The 12,621-nt window shown below is 37.0% G+C and overlaps 3 protein-coding genes across 5 annotated transcripts; 1 reads left to right on the top strand and 2 right to left on the bottom strand.

Moving 5' to 3' along the window:
- Nucleotides 1-1,803: 1,803 nt before the first annotated feature.
- On the bottom strand, nucleotides 1,804-4,478 carry LOC113767063. 3 transcript variants are annotated; one of them, XM_027311235.1, is made up of 4 exons: nucleotides 4,319-4,457; nucleotides 3,107-3,997; nucleotides 2,446-2,509; nucleotides 1,804-2,329 (listed from the first exon to the last, which is right to left on the bottom strand). In XM_027311235.1, the coding sequence occupies exons 1-3, from the start codon at nucleotides 4,353-4,355 to the stop codon at nucleotides 2,466-2,468; spliced, it is 972 nt and encodes a 323-aa protein (XP_027167036.1). In that variant the 5' UTR covers nucleotides 4,356-4,457; the 3' UTR covers nucleotides 1,804-2,329; nucleotides 2,446-2,465. The 3 variants fall into 3 exon arrangements, 2 of the variants coding, with proteins under 2 accessions (XP_027167036.1, XP_027167035.1); XR_003467848.1 differs by lacking the exon at nucleotides 3,107-3,997 and having other exon boundaries at nucleotides 4,319-4,478; XM_027311234.1 differs by having other exon boundaries at nucleotides 3,107-4,459.
- A 2,363-nt stretch (nucleotides 4,479-6,841) lies between these two features.
- LOC113764947 (transcription termination factor MTERF5, chloroplastic-like) lies at nucleotides 6,842-8,298 on the top strand. The gene has a single exon (XM_027308993.1). It carries the CDS (start codon nucleotides 6,842-6,844, stop codon nucleotides 7,802-7,804), a length of 963 nt encoding a protein of 320 aa, XP_027164794.1. The 3' UTR covers nucleotides 7,805-8,298.
- A 1,312-nt stretch (nucleotides 8,299-9,610) lies between these two features.
- LOC113765329 lies at nucleotides 9,611-12,369 on the bottom strand. Its single transcript, XM_027309464.1, has 5 exons — nucleotides 12,144-12,369; nucleotides 11,837-11,991; nucleotides 10,440-10,498; nucleotides 10,223-10,315; nucleotides 9,611-10,139 (listed from the first exon to the last, which is right to left on the bottom strand). Exons 1-5 carry the CDS (start codon nucleotides 12,263-12,265, stop codon nucleotides 10,080-10,082), a joined length of 489 nt encoding a protein of 162 aa, XP_027165265.1. The 5' UTR covers nucleotides 12,266-12,369; the 3' UTR covers nucleotides 9,611-10,079.
- Between the last annotated feature and the right edge of the window lie 252 nt (nucleotides 12,370-12,621).

Genomic DNA, 12,621 nt, shown 5'->3' with positions numbered 1-12,621 from the left:
TCGCTGAAAGGTGAATTGGCACGAGAGAATTCGATTTGTGTAGATACATGAGATCTTATAAGATCCCATTGTGGAGGAGGAGGAGGAGACAATTGTACCAAAAAGACAATTGTTTGAAAAACGTGGATATAAAAAAAAGATTAATCTCTTGTATGTCGATACATTATCGAATTCAGATGTATGACAATTAATGATAATTTGAATCTAAAATTTAAATTTTGTACACGTGACACGCGTCTAATGCTACTAATGTCAGTATATGGAACATTAACCTAAAAGGATTAAGCGAAAGAAGAATTCGGCAAATGTTTGGGAAACCGTGCTTCTGTCATTTCTTTTTCTTTAAAAATTCTTTTAACTTGCAATTTGGTTCTTGTCAAAAAAAAAAAAAAAAGAACTGATTTTGATTTGGTTAGTTTTATTAGATTGTTTATTAAGTAATTTGTTTTGACTATAGCCCTGAAGTCATCGCGCTTTGAGCGTTGGAACTTGGAAAGTCGTTCGTTACAGTTACATTTGATTTGTTAAATTTTGAAGAATAATTCAACTGACCAACCCAATTCAATTCGAGATTGCAGTCTTGCTGGCAGCGGTCATCAGCAGCCCTAGACGTTATTTTTTGTCTACTTAATTAAATTAGGAGGGAGTGGAGACGGGGTCGAATTCAGTCTGAATGGTTCAAAAGCTTACTTGATCAAAATCGAAACTCAATTCGAATCGACCGAGTTCAATTCAGGTCATTAAAACTCAACTGACGAAAAGCCACAAGCATTGAAATACGAAAATTACATCTGATGCCCTAAAATGAAAATGTGCTGGAAGTTAGCAATTGCACCTTCTGATTAGAGGTGAATTTCAGCATTCTACATATTAATTATGAGAGATATTCTCGAGTACATATTGCAAATAAATACACAGGACCAACATTTTTTTTCACTCTCAAGATCCAAATGCATTTTGCTTTGCCAAGCAGAAATTATTCTTGGGAGTTTGAAGCTTGCAGCAGCAATAAATAAGAATACGAGCAGGCGGGTAGAGAATTCTTGGGAGGTTGACTAAGACAGGCAGAGGGCCACAGGATTGGAACTTTTTTCGTTTCTAAGATTTGCTGCATCGCATATAGTCTTTTGGCTGCACTTGAGTGAAGGGTGACGAGAGTCTTATCAGGCCTGTGTCGGCTGTTTTACTTTGCTATTATACTCTTCCAATCCTAGGAGGAAATTCTCTCTCTCCCTCTCTCTCTCTATATATATATATAAAGACAAAAATAATGCATGAACCTTTAAATTATTTTGTATCTTAATTTGATCTCCGATAGCTAAATTTCAACGCATGAAACCTTAACATTTTAATCAATCGTTTACATTTACTTCTGCTTAAAATATTTTTTTTTTTAAAAAAAAAAAAATAGTTTAAGCGGGGAAAAGGACGGGAATATAAGAATGGAGGAGGAAAAATGAAGAATTGAACTCAACACCTTTAATTAAATCTTTAGAATTTGTTCGCGTTTATATTTTTACTTCAACTGACAGTGGATGCTAGAGACTAGAAGTGATAAAAAGAAAAAGATACTGAGCAAAATTGCCTCATTTTTTCAAATACACAGAACAAAACAAAAAGAAAAAAAAGGAGGAGAATTTGATTGAAAAATACAGGGAATTGGATTGAGCTTAAAAACTTTTTTATATTATTCTTTTCTCGTGTCAAGTTCCGGTGCAATATAATCCGACAATTTTACTATCCATCCTCAATTCTATAGTAATTAGGAGGAAGCAAACCAAATCGAGAAGTCAAAATGCGGAATTCCGATTGAATAGCAAAACTCAGATTCAAACACACTTACAAAATGTTGTGTGGAAGTTGGTTGAACCATGAAACATAACTTCAAAATTTAATGCTAAGGAGTAAGGACCATTTCTGTAAATTCACACACTATTATTTGGATAGGATATTATTTGGAATAATTACTGTAGCACTTTTTATGATGTGATGTATGTGAAATAAAAAGATGGTTGAAAATGTAAAAAAGTGAGTTGAAAACTGTGTTTATAATGCAAGCGAAATATTATTTGGAATAATTTTAGTATCCAAACAAACCCTTATGTTGCATGACGCTGCGGAATTGGCCCACCACACCTACAGTTGAGTTGATCATCAATAGATGTCGGGAAACCCTTCAGACAGTGTCTATTTTGCCGGAGCCAAGTCCAAAATTACAATTTGCTTTGCCTTTCTTCACTCTGTATTTCCCTTTTTTAAGTTGGTACAGAAACATTTTAACACGGCTGTGAAAGAATTGATGATCTCCTCAACTGCTTAGCAGGGAAAGCTGAAAGAAGAGAAGAGAGGACATCAGATTTATAGTGGAATCATGGACTCCCAAGGCCCTGTACAGGCTTCAAAGGATTTATCATTTATCAGTTAGAATGGTTCTACAGAAGCTACCTAAATTCTGCGCTTCAACTTCATAACTCCTCCTTGGTCCTCTGCCCTTCCAGAGTCGCCCTCTCTATACAGAACCAAAAAAAAAGATAATGAAACATAAAGAACAACATCGGACCACGCAATGGCAACACAAGTGACAGACACAACTCACATCGGACCACGCAATGGCAACACAAGTGACAGACACAACTCATCTTGGCCTTATCCCAACTAAACCAAGGACTCTGATTAGTTTTAAGAAGATTCAGTTGTTGATCAAATAACCAAGTAATACGTGATCATGATATAACATCGCTGCATGTATTACAGCACAACCAACAGAGAGCATCAGCAATTGGGAGGTATCCTCAAAACAGCGAAAATCAATTTCACTAACTTAATTACATTCTGCATCTATCGACCTTCTGGACAAATAGGCCATATAGGCATGAAAAACATCATAAGTAAATCAATTCAACACAATCTCAAGAAGCAGTCCCAGTTACCATACCAGAACACATGGTTCAAATCTTGGTACTCAACCAGAAAAATGGCTTAAAATAGTCAACTTTGTCCTGAACTGATAAAAGAAGAAATAAACCATCGACAGAAGAGGATATACTGTCAATTTTTTGGATTTTAACCTCGTTTTGTCAGCTCTCCAACATTTATCACTTTGTACCTTTACGCTTTTCCTGATACACTTTTAGGAGCTCAGCAGCTTCCTTCTCGAAGCATTCCACAAACCTCTTAAGGAAGATCTTCTCCGGATATGACAGTAAAGTTGACAGCCTAACATTCTTCTTCAACAAACCTTTACTCAAAAGAGCTTGGTGAACCAAACACCTAGGAATAATAGTTTTCTTCAAACTCAGAGTAACTATGAATGGTGCTTTCAGTATAGCAGAAGGGTCATAACCCATTTTGAGGACCAAAAAATCCATAACATCCATGATTTTACCGCTTGATATGGCCATGATGCTTGCGTGCTTCTTAAAAGCAATTAGAACCTCATTCTCAGAACAACCCCATCTCTCATACAGTGCCATCTTTTCCCTCCAAGGTTTTTTATCAATTGATGCCATTCTCCATAAACATCTTGCAAAACATCCATCCTGAGGATTAAGCCCCATTTTCTCCAACTCCTCCACAGATTCTTTCAGTACATCAGAAGGTCTCACTAATAACCTTGGCTGACTTTTCAGCAAATTTAGGATATTGGGTTCAGGAACTCCTACCTTGCGCAAAAACTCAATGTTGGCTAACATCAAACTCTGAAAACGTCTTGTGAGAATACCTGGACACCTCTTTATCGGGCATACCAAATCTTGGTAAGAGGTAAACAAATCTCGAAGGGCATTAAGTGATGGAACAATTTGGGTTTCCAAACTTCTAGTTAGTAAACTTCCTCCGGAGCTTAGCACCTTGGCGATGTCAGCAGTTGAGAACCCCACAGATTGAAAAAATTCGATCTTAGGCAAAAGGGTCTTTTGGGGACGGCAAACAAGGACACTGGGATAGCTTGAGATGATATCTGAGACTTGAGCATCAGTAAAACCGCACTTTTTAAACACTGCAAGAACCGAATTTGGTTTATCTGGGGTTTTAAAATTCACATTCTTGGCAGCTGAAATTGCTGTTTTTTCAGAAAGCCCACATAATTTTATAAGGTAATCGACAGTAAATGAATGTGGGACGTCAATTTTACCATTCAAGATGGAATTTTTACTAGCTTGTGTAGATGAGGATGATAATGGGTTGAGTTGTATAAAATGGAACTTCTGAGTAGTTGAAATTCTAATACCACTACAATATTTCTCATAAGCAAGAATTTTGCTGCTTTTGCCTACGAACTTAAACATAATGGAGTTGATGGAAGTTTCGAGTTACCTACCTTTACTTGAACCGATTCCGCAGTAGGTTGAATCCATTTCCTCCCCTAAAAGGTCCTCCCTCCTCGATAAACCCTAACTAGTTACTACACGGAAACCGTGAGTTTGAGCACAACGAATATAAGAGAATGAATTACATTTGCATCCCTCTTGTCTTTCCAAATTGTCACCATTACCCACTCAGTTTCGAAGCATCAAAAAGTACCTCTTCTAAAATCACATACTATTGTTAACTTTTTTGGTTTTGATGGCAAAAATACCCTCAGTTGTTATTAAGAAAATGTACACAGATGGATAATATGGGAAAAAGAATTGCATATACTTATTACTTGCTTGCAGTTTTGGATGAGAGAGAGGGAAAGAGAGCAAGGAAAAAGTTGGATTTCATTCATTTTTCACTTAGTATAATGCATCAATTTTGTTTTCAAAGAGAAGGGAGGAAAGAATTGCTTCTTATTTGCTCATTTTTTCAATAACTACTTAATGATAGTGAGAAATTTGTTGATGTTTGTTGCATTTCGTTTGACCTAATTAGGTTAAAATAATTGCTTAAATACAAGTAAATCCGAATCAATGTGTTTACACCACTCTCTCTTTACATTATATCGATCATTCTTGAATATGCTACATTTTTTATCCCTGAAGTGAATTAGTAGTTAGTTTGCATCAAATGTACTGGTTAGTTATTTGAAAATTATCTATAGCGTACTTTTATAACAATTTGAAGGGTATTCATAACAATTTTGGCTTTTATAATTGGTTATATTTCTTTTATGGGAGATTATAGATCTTTTTATAAGCGATTGTTAAAAAGAGGAGGTTGAGGGGTTATGACAGCACATTCAAGCTTCTGCACTTAGTAGGTTGCTCCTGATCTAATTCCCAATTGTTTCAAACTCCATATGATATAACTGGAGAGAAGGTGATAAATTAACTCATCATTCTGCAAATGGTGACTAAATGAATTCTTCATAAGCAAGGGGTAAGAATGAATTAAGCACTTAAAAGCATCCGTTCGTACTAAAACTAGAAATTTCATGCCTTGCCTTCAACAGGTAGGTAAACGAACCAGAGCTGTCGAAAGCAGTTTATTGTTTTGCAGCTCCCGACGAGAGTGGGATAACTGGCCGTTTACTAATTGCAATTAGAGATGTAATCGAGCCGAGTCGAGCTCGAGTAGTGCTATACTCGAGCTCGACTCGACTCATATATCCATAGGCTCGAGCTCGGCTCGAGCTCGATCGAGTAAAAAAAATTGATACTCGAAACTCGACTCGATGTACTCGCGAGTAGCTCGAAACTCGACTCGATAGGCTCGATAACGAAGGGTATTTTATAAATTCCATATAACTTATACCCATAATGGTCATTTTATAATTATAATATATATATTATTTAAATTATAAATATATTATTTAAATAACCCCCGCTCGACGAGTAGCTCGACGAGCCTCGAGCCGGGGATTTTTCGAGCCAAGTCGTTGACCAAGCTACTCGCGAGTAGCTCGCGAGTAGCTTGGCTCGCGTACACCCCTAATTGCAATCACAACTGGCGACTTTGTCCTCCCAAGTCGCTCGAGCTAGGCAAACTAGTTGAGCTCGATTTGGCTTTGGTGCTAGGCTTACAAACTTGTCAAACTTAACCAAGCGTTATACTTTTCTAAAATGATACATTCAGAAAATCATTGCATTAAGATCAAATCGAATTCACCTTTGATCAAGTTTCAACTCGAGTTCGACCAAAATTCAATTCCTTTGAATTCGAGCTCATTGAAAAATTGTACATTAAAATTTCTACCGTCAAAATTTGAGAAAATTGATTTGAGGACAATCCAAAAAATAATAAATAGTTCCATATGCTAGAAGCAACAATGAGGTTTTCTTTACACTCAATTTAATTGCCAGGAACATTAGCAAAGTGTAAAGTAAGACACAAAATAATCCTTTGCACTCTAGCCGTTAATTATCAATCACTTCCTTTCTTTCTTCTTCTTCATCTCTATCTCTCTCTCTATTTTTTTTTTTTTTTGGGTTGTTCTTTTGAGGCTTCGAGTCGGTCTAGTACTACATAAAGCAAAAAATGAAAACAGAAAAAAAAAAAAAATAACAACAAAAGAACTTGACATCGTAGCTCCATTAAGAGAACTAATAACAATGCGCGAGTAAAAGAGATTTATCCCTCGAAGGTCAGAATAATAGTCAAAAGCAGTGGGGTTTTGGGCGTACCAGGGAAAAAAAAAAACAGCAAGGTTTCATGCCATTGAGTTCTCGAGTTCAAATGATGATTCTCTGGCCATCCCAAAGAGCAATCTAAATAAACAGGTCAGCCCTTTGATCAAATCCATCTATCTCGGCTATGTTCAACTGTGTATGCTGCAGGGCACTGCATCATGCCAGAAAGTGCTCTGCTATTTCATCTTCTTTATCCCAGAAACTGCATTTTCTTGAATTGCATCAACCCCTTTCCTCATCAACGTCATCTATTACGAATTCCTCAAATCAGCAACCCATGAGTTTCTTACTTCATGAATTCATTTGGGTTCTCTCAAGAAAGAGCACTTTCGGCTTCCAAGTATGTTCAACTGTTTTTGAAGAATCATGCATTTACTGATGCTCAGATCTCGACTGTCGTTAGGCTAAGGCCATCTATCCTTTTATCCCGTCCTGAGAAAACTTTGTTGCCAAAGCTTGTATTTTTACAATCTATAGGAGTCTCAGGATTAGACATTCCCAGGATAATATGTAGATCACCTAATATACTTTGTAGAAGCTTGAAAAACCAAATTATCCCAGCTTTTAATCTACTCCAAGACTTACTTCATTCGAACGAAAATATTGTATTTGCTGTTAATCGATTCCCTGAGCTTTTGGTGACAAATTTGGAGAATAAAGTGGCACCTAATCTTGAGATTTTGCGAGAGGCGGGTGTTACTGAATCGGGAATTGGGTATTGTTTGAAACATATGCCTAGGCTATTAGCTAGACTTCCAGAACATTTGAAAGAAAGCGTAGAAAGAGTTAAGCAAATTGGTTTCAATCCTCAAACAACAATGTTTCTTCAGGCTGTTAAAGTGATGGCTGCAACAGCTTTGAGGAGTTGGGATCGCAAGATGGAGGTTTATAAGAGGTGTGGTTGGTCTGAGGAAGAGGTGCTGACTGCTTTTAGGGGGCAGCCACATTGTATGCTGGCTTCCGAATCTAAGATTATTAGGGTAGTGGATCTTTTGGTGCATAAAATGGGATGCCATATTTCAGAGTTAGCCAAAAACCCACTACTGATTTTGCTGAGCTTGAACAAGACAATTGCTCCAAGGTGTTCAGTTTACAATGTTCTGCGCATGAAAGGTTTGGTTAGAAAGAACCTTAGCTTGGCAAAGTGTCTGACCTGTCCAGAAAAGTTTTTCCTGGAGAGGTTTGTTCAGCGATACAAAGAGGAAGCTCCTGAGCTTTTAGAGTTATATCAGGAAAAAATGCAACTTTCAAAGTGACTGGCACTAGGGGACAACAAATGAATGAGATATATTAAGTGATTTTCATATCAGTTTATTTCTGCTTCTGAAACACCTGTAATGTCAGCTTGTTGCCTCCTTGGGCTGTTCCTGGCTTACTGCTTACAGATAATCTTTTTCCTTTCTTCTTTTCTCTTTTTCTAATTTCTCGCTGCTCTCTTGCACCCAGTATTCATTTGGAATCAACTGATGGTATGAAATGGTAGCTCCTGCTGGATGATTTTTCACTAATTCATGTGCTAGTTTTTCAATCTCCATATATCACTTTTGCTCCTGGGTTGATAAGTACTTCCAAATGATATGGAGCATGAATCCAATTGAAACTTTGAGAACTTTGTCCCCTTGGGATTTAGCCCCATGGCCCCTGACTTTTGTGACGCAGAGGAGATGCTTCTGCTGATAGTGAAGTGGTATTCTCAATAGGTTTCTTTAGTTGGTCATTAGTCCCAAATTTGTGCATGTAATGATCAGAAACTTGATAAAACAAGTAATCCAATCTTTCACATTCTGAAAGGATAGTTTGCTTTGAGGAAGACAAGGTAGACACTGCATATTTTGCCTAGTAATTGGTTCATCAATCCCAAATCACATGTGAGACGTATCATCAAAGATAATCAAAGGCAGGATACTGAGTCTAACATCACTTTCTTTGTTTTGACAGCATTGTGAAATGTTAGCACAACAATAACAATCGTGGAGGTTTCATTATGGCTGATACATATTATTCACTGGTCTGTGTCAGTATGTCGGTGTGTCATGTGTATACGTGCTTAAATGTATATCTGTATTGTATGCATATAATGTGCATGAAAATGTAGCAAGAACTTTGCTCTAGTTGGTAAGGCTTCATGTAGTATGTACTAGAAATGCTCTTTGCTGGCTTAGACCTGTTGGATTCTATTGGAGGGTGGATTTCCTGTTGGTCTTTGCTAGTGCTAATGTTGTTGTCCAATAGGAACTGGAGAGGACTTGCTGAAACCAGTCGAATGGCAGAGCATATACAATTTGCACTGCTCAATCTGCTTGATTCATTGCCCATACCGTTTCGCAGAATATTCACATATCATCTTTGTTGCTGCATGTGGCATTTTTTTGGTTGCATTCGAGAAGAGACAGTAACAGGGCATTTGATTCTTCAACTTATGCCCGTAACTTCTGTCCTTGTCTACATGATACTTCATGCTTGACGAGAATGGGGTGCGCATGGACCAATTTGGACTATTTCTTCCCTCCTTGGCATGGTTGGTTTGAAAGTTGATGTGCCATCAACAGAAATTCACGTGTAAGAAATGCTGTTGATGTTGCAATATATTACTCGAGTGAACGGAAATTAGATAAAAGGTTTATTCCACATCTGTCCTTGTCGGTATATGCTGAAACATAAGGTTGAAGAGGTTTACTTGTTATGGCTGTTCAGTAGGAATTCTTGACCATTTGTGTCGTCTATGGGCTAGCTAAAGCTGTGTTGCCCATAATCCAACAATTTCTTATTCATTCAATTCCCTCCATAAAACCTCCTCCGGTTTAGTTGATGATCCCACACCAACTCCAGATAGACAGAAGAATGTTGGTGGAGGAAGCTCTCGTGCAATTGAGCTCATACAAGGAAAGTTTAGAACGTTCGGATTCACCACCATGTTGGGAATAAAGCTCCAGTTAAGCTTCAAATATATTCGTCATCTATCACCCTCTGCTGCTTGACAAAAGAAGTTAAACAAAGATGACTTCAAAATTGAATTTGCCAGTTATTCATCAGTGTCTATATACTTAAAATGAGCGAGCTACTTGATCTTTCAAATTAGAGTGTCGATTCGATTGTATCTGAAACCCCAAAAGCACAATTGTAAGTATTTACTCCAGTCACCAACAGGTTAGTACAAACTGAACCGAATGTAATACTACCTGTAATACTAAACACAAAATGAAAAAGAATGGATCCCACGGGGAAAAAATAAAACTTAGCAGAACAACAGACAAGTTACAAGTTGTTGAAATGTGATTTTCCTGACAATGACAATTTGTAGGAGAAAAGATTTCTCTTCTGCAGCCCGTCGTGGTTAAAAACCCAGTTAACAAGGCCACTGAAACTACACAACATCTGCCTGGTGGCCGACTTCCTCAGCCACCCGATCTATGCATGACTTTTAAAGGGGAAACATAAGCATCCTCACTTTGCGACGGTACTTCGGCTCGAGTCTTGATTGTTCCCCTCTAATAGACTCCAGGAATCACCAAACACTGAATTCACTCAAGGTCATTGTTTCATCTTTTTTTTAGGTCTTTTCTTCTTTCCATCCGTAGAGTCCTTTAAGTTCTGTATGAATAACAATAGTCAAAGTTAAAATGAACTAACAAATGATAGGGAAACTTGAATATTTAAGCACCCAGAGGCACCACCTTCATTTTTTTCTGTTGCTTTCTATCTGACTTCTTTCTCTTCTTCTTACGCTTCTTTGACACAGAGATCTTAACCTCCTCTTCAGCTGACTCCTGCCCATGTGTACAAGAAGTTAGGAAGCTGATTATAGCATAGTGACCAAAGTAAAAGTAAAATTCAACTTTCCTGGTATGTTCTTTATGGGAAATTGCTTGTATGAATGCAACTGTGGATTACCTCAGAATCACCAAAAGAATCCACATGATGAATTGTTCTTCCAGAACTCGAGGTCCCACCTGCAATGTTCATCCACAAACAAAAAAGGAAAAATTAGACCCAACCAAATACTTTAGGCAATTAAAGAACCCATTTTCATCTTATTTTTGACATGACAAAGTTTCACTAGATTATGAGCATAAAATATGTCAAGAATATACAAGAAAACTATCCTTACAAGGTTTTATGCATCAAAAAATGGTTCTTATATAGTCACAAAATTATTACTCCTGCTGCTTTTCCCTTTAAATACAATATACAGAATATGCAGCTGAACATCCAAGAAAGAATCCAAAGTAGCCAACCAGTGATGGAAACCAAGGCCCAAGAATGAACTTACAACAATGCATTTTCTAAGCATGAATAAAATCTAAAGTAATTTTGTCTTTCAAGAAATTTTGCTATCTTTTGTTCTTTTGATGATTGAAGAAAATTCCATTTGATTAGGATGTGAAAGGATAAATGCTACGTAACAACCAGTCTCAAGTATCTTCCCAACTTCCGTAAAGAAGAATACAAACCAATTTTGAAACAAGAAATAGTACTGATTCAGGTTTGACACAAAACTTATGCTTTATGAGTTACATTCCAGCTGCAGCAACCCAAGATAACCAAATGACTCTAAAGTTAGCAGGATATTGATATGTGATGAAGAAACACAGCCAAAGATCCAAGTAGTCAGTGTTAAATATTGGACAAGTAATCATCAAGCTTACTCATTCTAAAGATCTATTTTGCTCAGATGTAAGGATTACTTTCATGAGATGTGCAGAGCATGGAGTCTTTACAGTTTATTCTAATAAGAGAGCCAAAAAGTCCTATTCTTTGTCAGAGCCTGTATCTCACTCATGGTTAAGATTAAAAAACATTCCTTAATCTGGATAAGCAAGAGAACCCAACCTTGTAAATCAACATATCTCCCAAGATGATAAAAAAATTTGCTTATCTCATAAAAAGATCGAGAATAACACATCCAGATCCAATTACAATCAGAAAAACTTGACTAATTCAAACAGAAAAATGTCAGCCAAAAGTTCGAATCTCATCCATATTTTAAAAACCAAATAAATGAATATACAGCAGATTTCAGTTCCACTTCTCGGACCATTAAAACTTATCAACCAGCAATTTGCTTTCAATAACTGAGAACTTACTAGACATACTACATATTTCCACTTGCTTGATATAATTCTCAATGCCCAAGATCCTAAAAACTAGCATCATTACACCTAACAAGCAAAATATGCCGGAAAAACTCCAGAAGATTGATAAACATGTAGTCAAAAGGCCCAAAACAGTTAATATAGATGAAGAATAAAACAGTTAATATACATGAAGAATAGACTAGAAAAGATTACTTGGATTAACGGCATCTTTGGCATTTTTAACAGCCAATTCAACAAGTTTGGGATCAACAGAGGCCAATCCATTTGGCTCCTGCAATTTTCTCTTCAAGAATTTAGCTAATGCTGCTGCTTTATTAGTTTTCAATGGCCCGCCCGGATGAGCTTGCCTAAAACACGAACACACACACACACAAAATTCATCAGTTATCACTAATAAATTGCATTTTTTCCTCACAACCCAGATTAAAAAATCGCATTTTTTTGGTACATAATTAATAAAATATACAGAATTTGGTCACCATAGGGTGGGGTGGGCTACCTGGGTTGATGGCGGGGTTGAGGAGCAGATGGAAGCGGTGCAAATTTACTCCCTCTTAGTGCCCTTTTCTCCTCTTCTGTTAGTCCTTCCAAATCTCTATCTTTATGCGTATATCTATCCATGTATGTATTGTTACGTATGGCTGCGTTCGGCGGCGGACGGCGGGGGAGGGTGGTGTTGGGAACTTTGAACTTCACTTATTATATTTGTTGATATTGGAATAACAAACAGCGTCTTACTACTATTCAAATTCAATTGGCCGTGCAAAGGCAACGTCCTAAACCTAGAATTATTAGAACATTTTAAAGAAATATATATAGTGTCCTAATTCTTGTATTTTGGTGGAAAACTAGTCCAAAAAAAGAAAAAGTTGAAAGCTCGGTTGCCAAATTTACTGCTTCTTGCCAATATTCAAAGTAAAAATAAAATTTCTAAGTTTGAACCAATTGTGATTCTTGTATTAATATTATAGTTGTGG

This window comes from Coffea eugenioides, chromosome 3, assembly GCF_003713205.1.
Source record: "Coffea eugenioides isolate CCC68of chromosome 3, Ceug_1.0, whole genome shotgun sequence".
Classification (NCBI taxonomy): Eukaryota; Viridiplantae; Streptophyta; class Magnoliopsida; order Gentianales; family Rubiaceae; genus Coffea; species Coffea eugenioides.
The sequence above is the reverse complement of the archived record's forward strand: the minus strand, read 5'-3'. Positions and strand labels throughout refer to the sequence as shown.

Excerpts from the sequence above, each read along its gene's own strand:
- LOC113765329 (XM_027309464.1), bottom strand. The coding sequence starts at position 12,265 with ATGGATAGATATACGCATAAAGATAGAGATTTGGAAGGACTAACAGAA. Across the intron at positions 10,499-11,836 it reads CAAAGATGCCGTTAATCCAA|GTGGGACCTCGAGTTCTGGA; the intron begins GTAATCTTTTCT and ends TGAACATTGCAG. Across the intron at positions 10,140-10,222 it reads AGCAACAGAAAAAAATGAAG|AACTTAAAGGACTCTACGGA; the intron begins GTGGTGCCTCTG and ends TTATTCATACAG.
- LOC113767063 (XM_027311234.1), bottom strand. The coding sequence starts at position 4,286 with ATGTTTAAGTTCGTAGGCAAAAGCAGCAAAATTCTTGCTTATGAGAAA. Across the intron at positions 2,510-3,106 it reads GTATCAGGAAAAGCGTAAAG|AGAGGGCGACTCTGGAAGGG; the intron begins GTACAAAGTGAT and ends GGTTCTGTATAG.
- LOC113764947 (XM_027308993.1), top strand. The coding sequence starts at position 6,842 with ATGAATTCATTTGGGTTCTCTCAAGAAAGAGCACTTTCGGCTTCCAAG.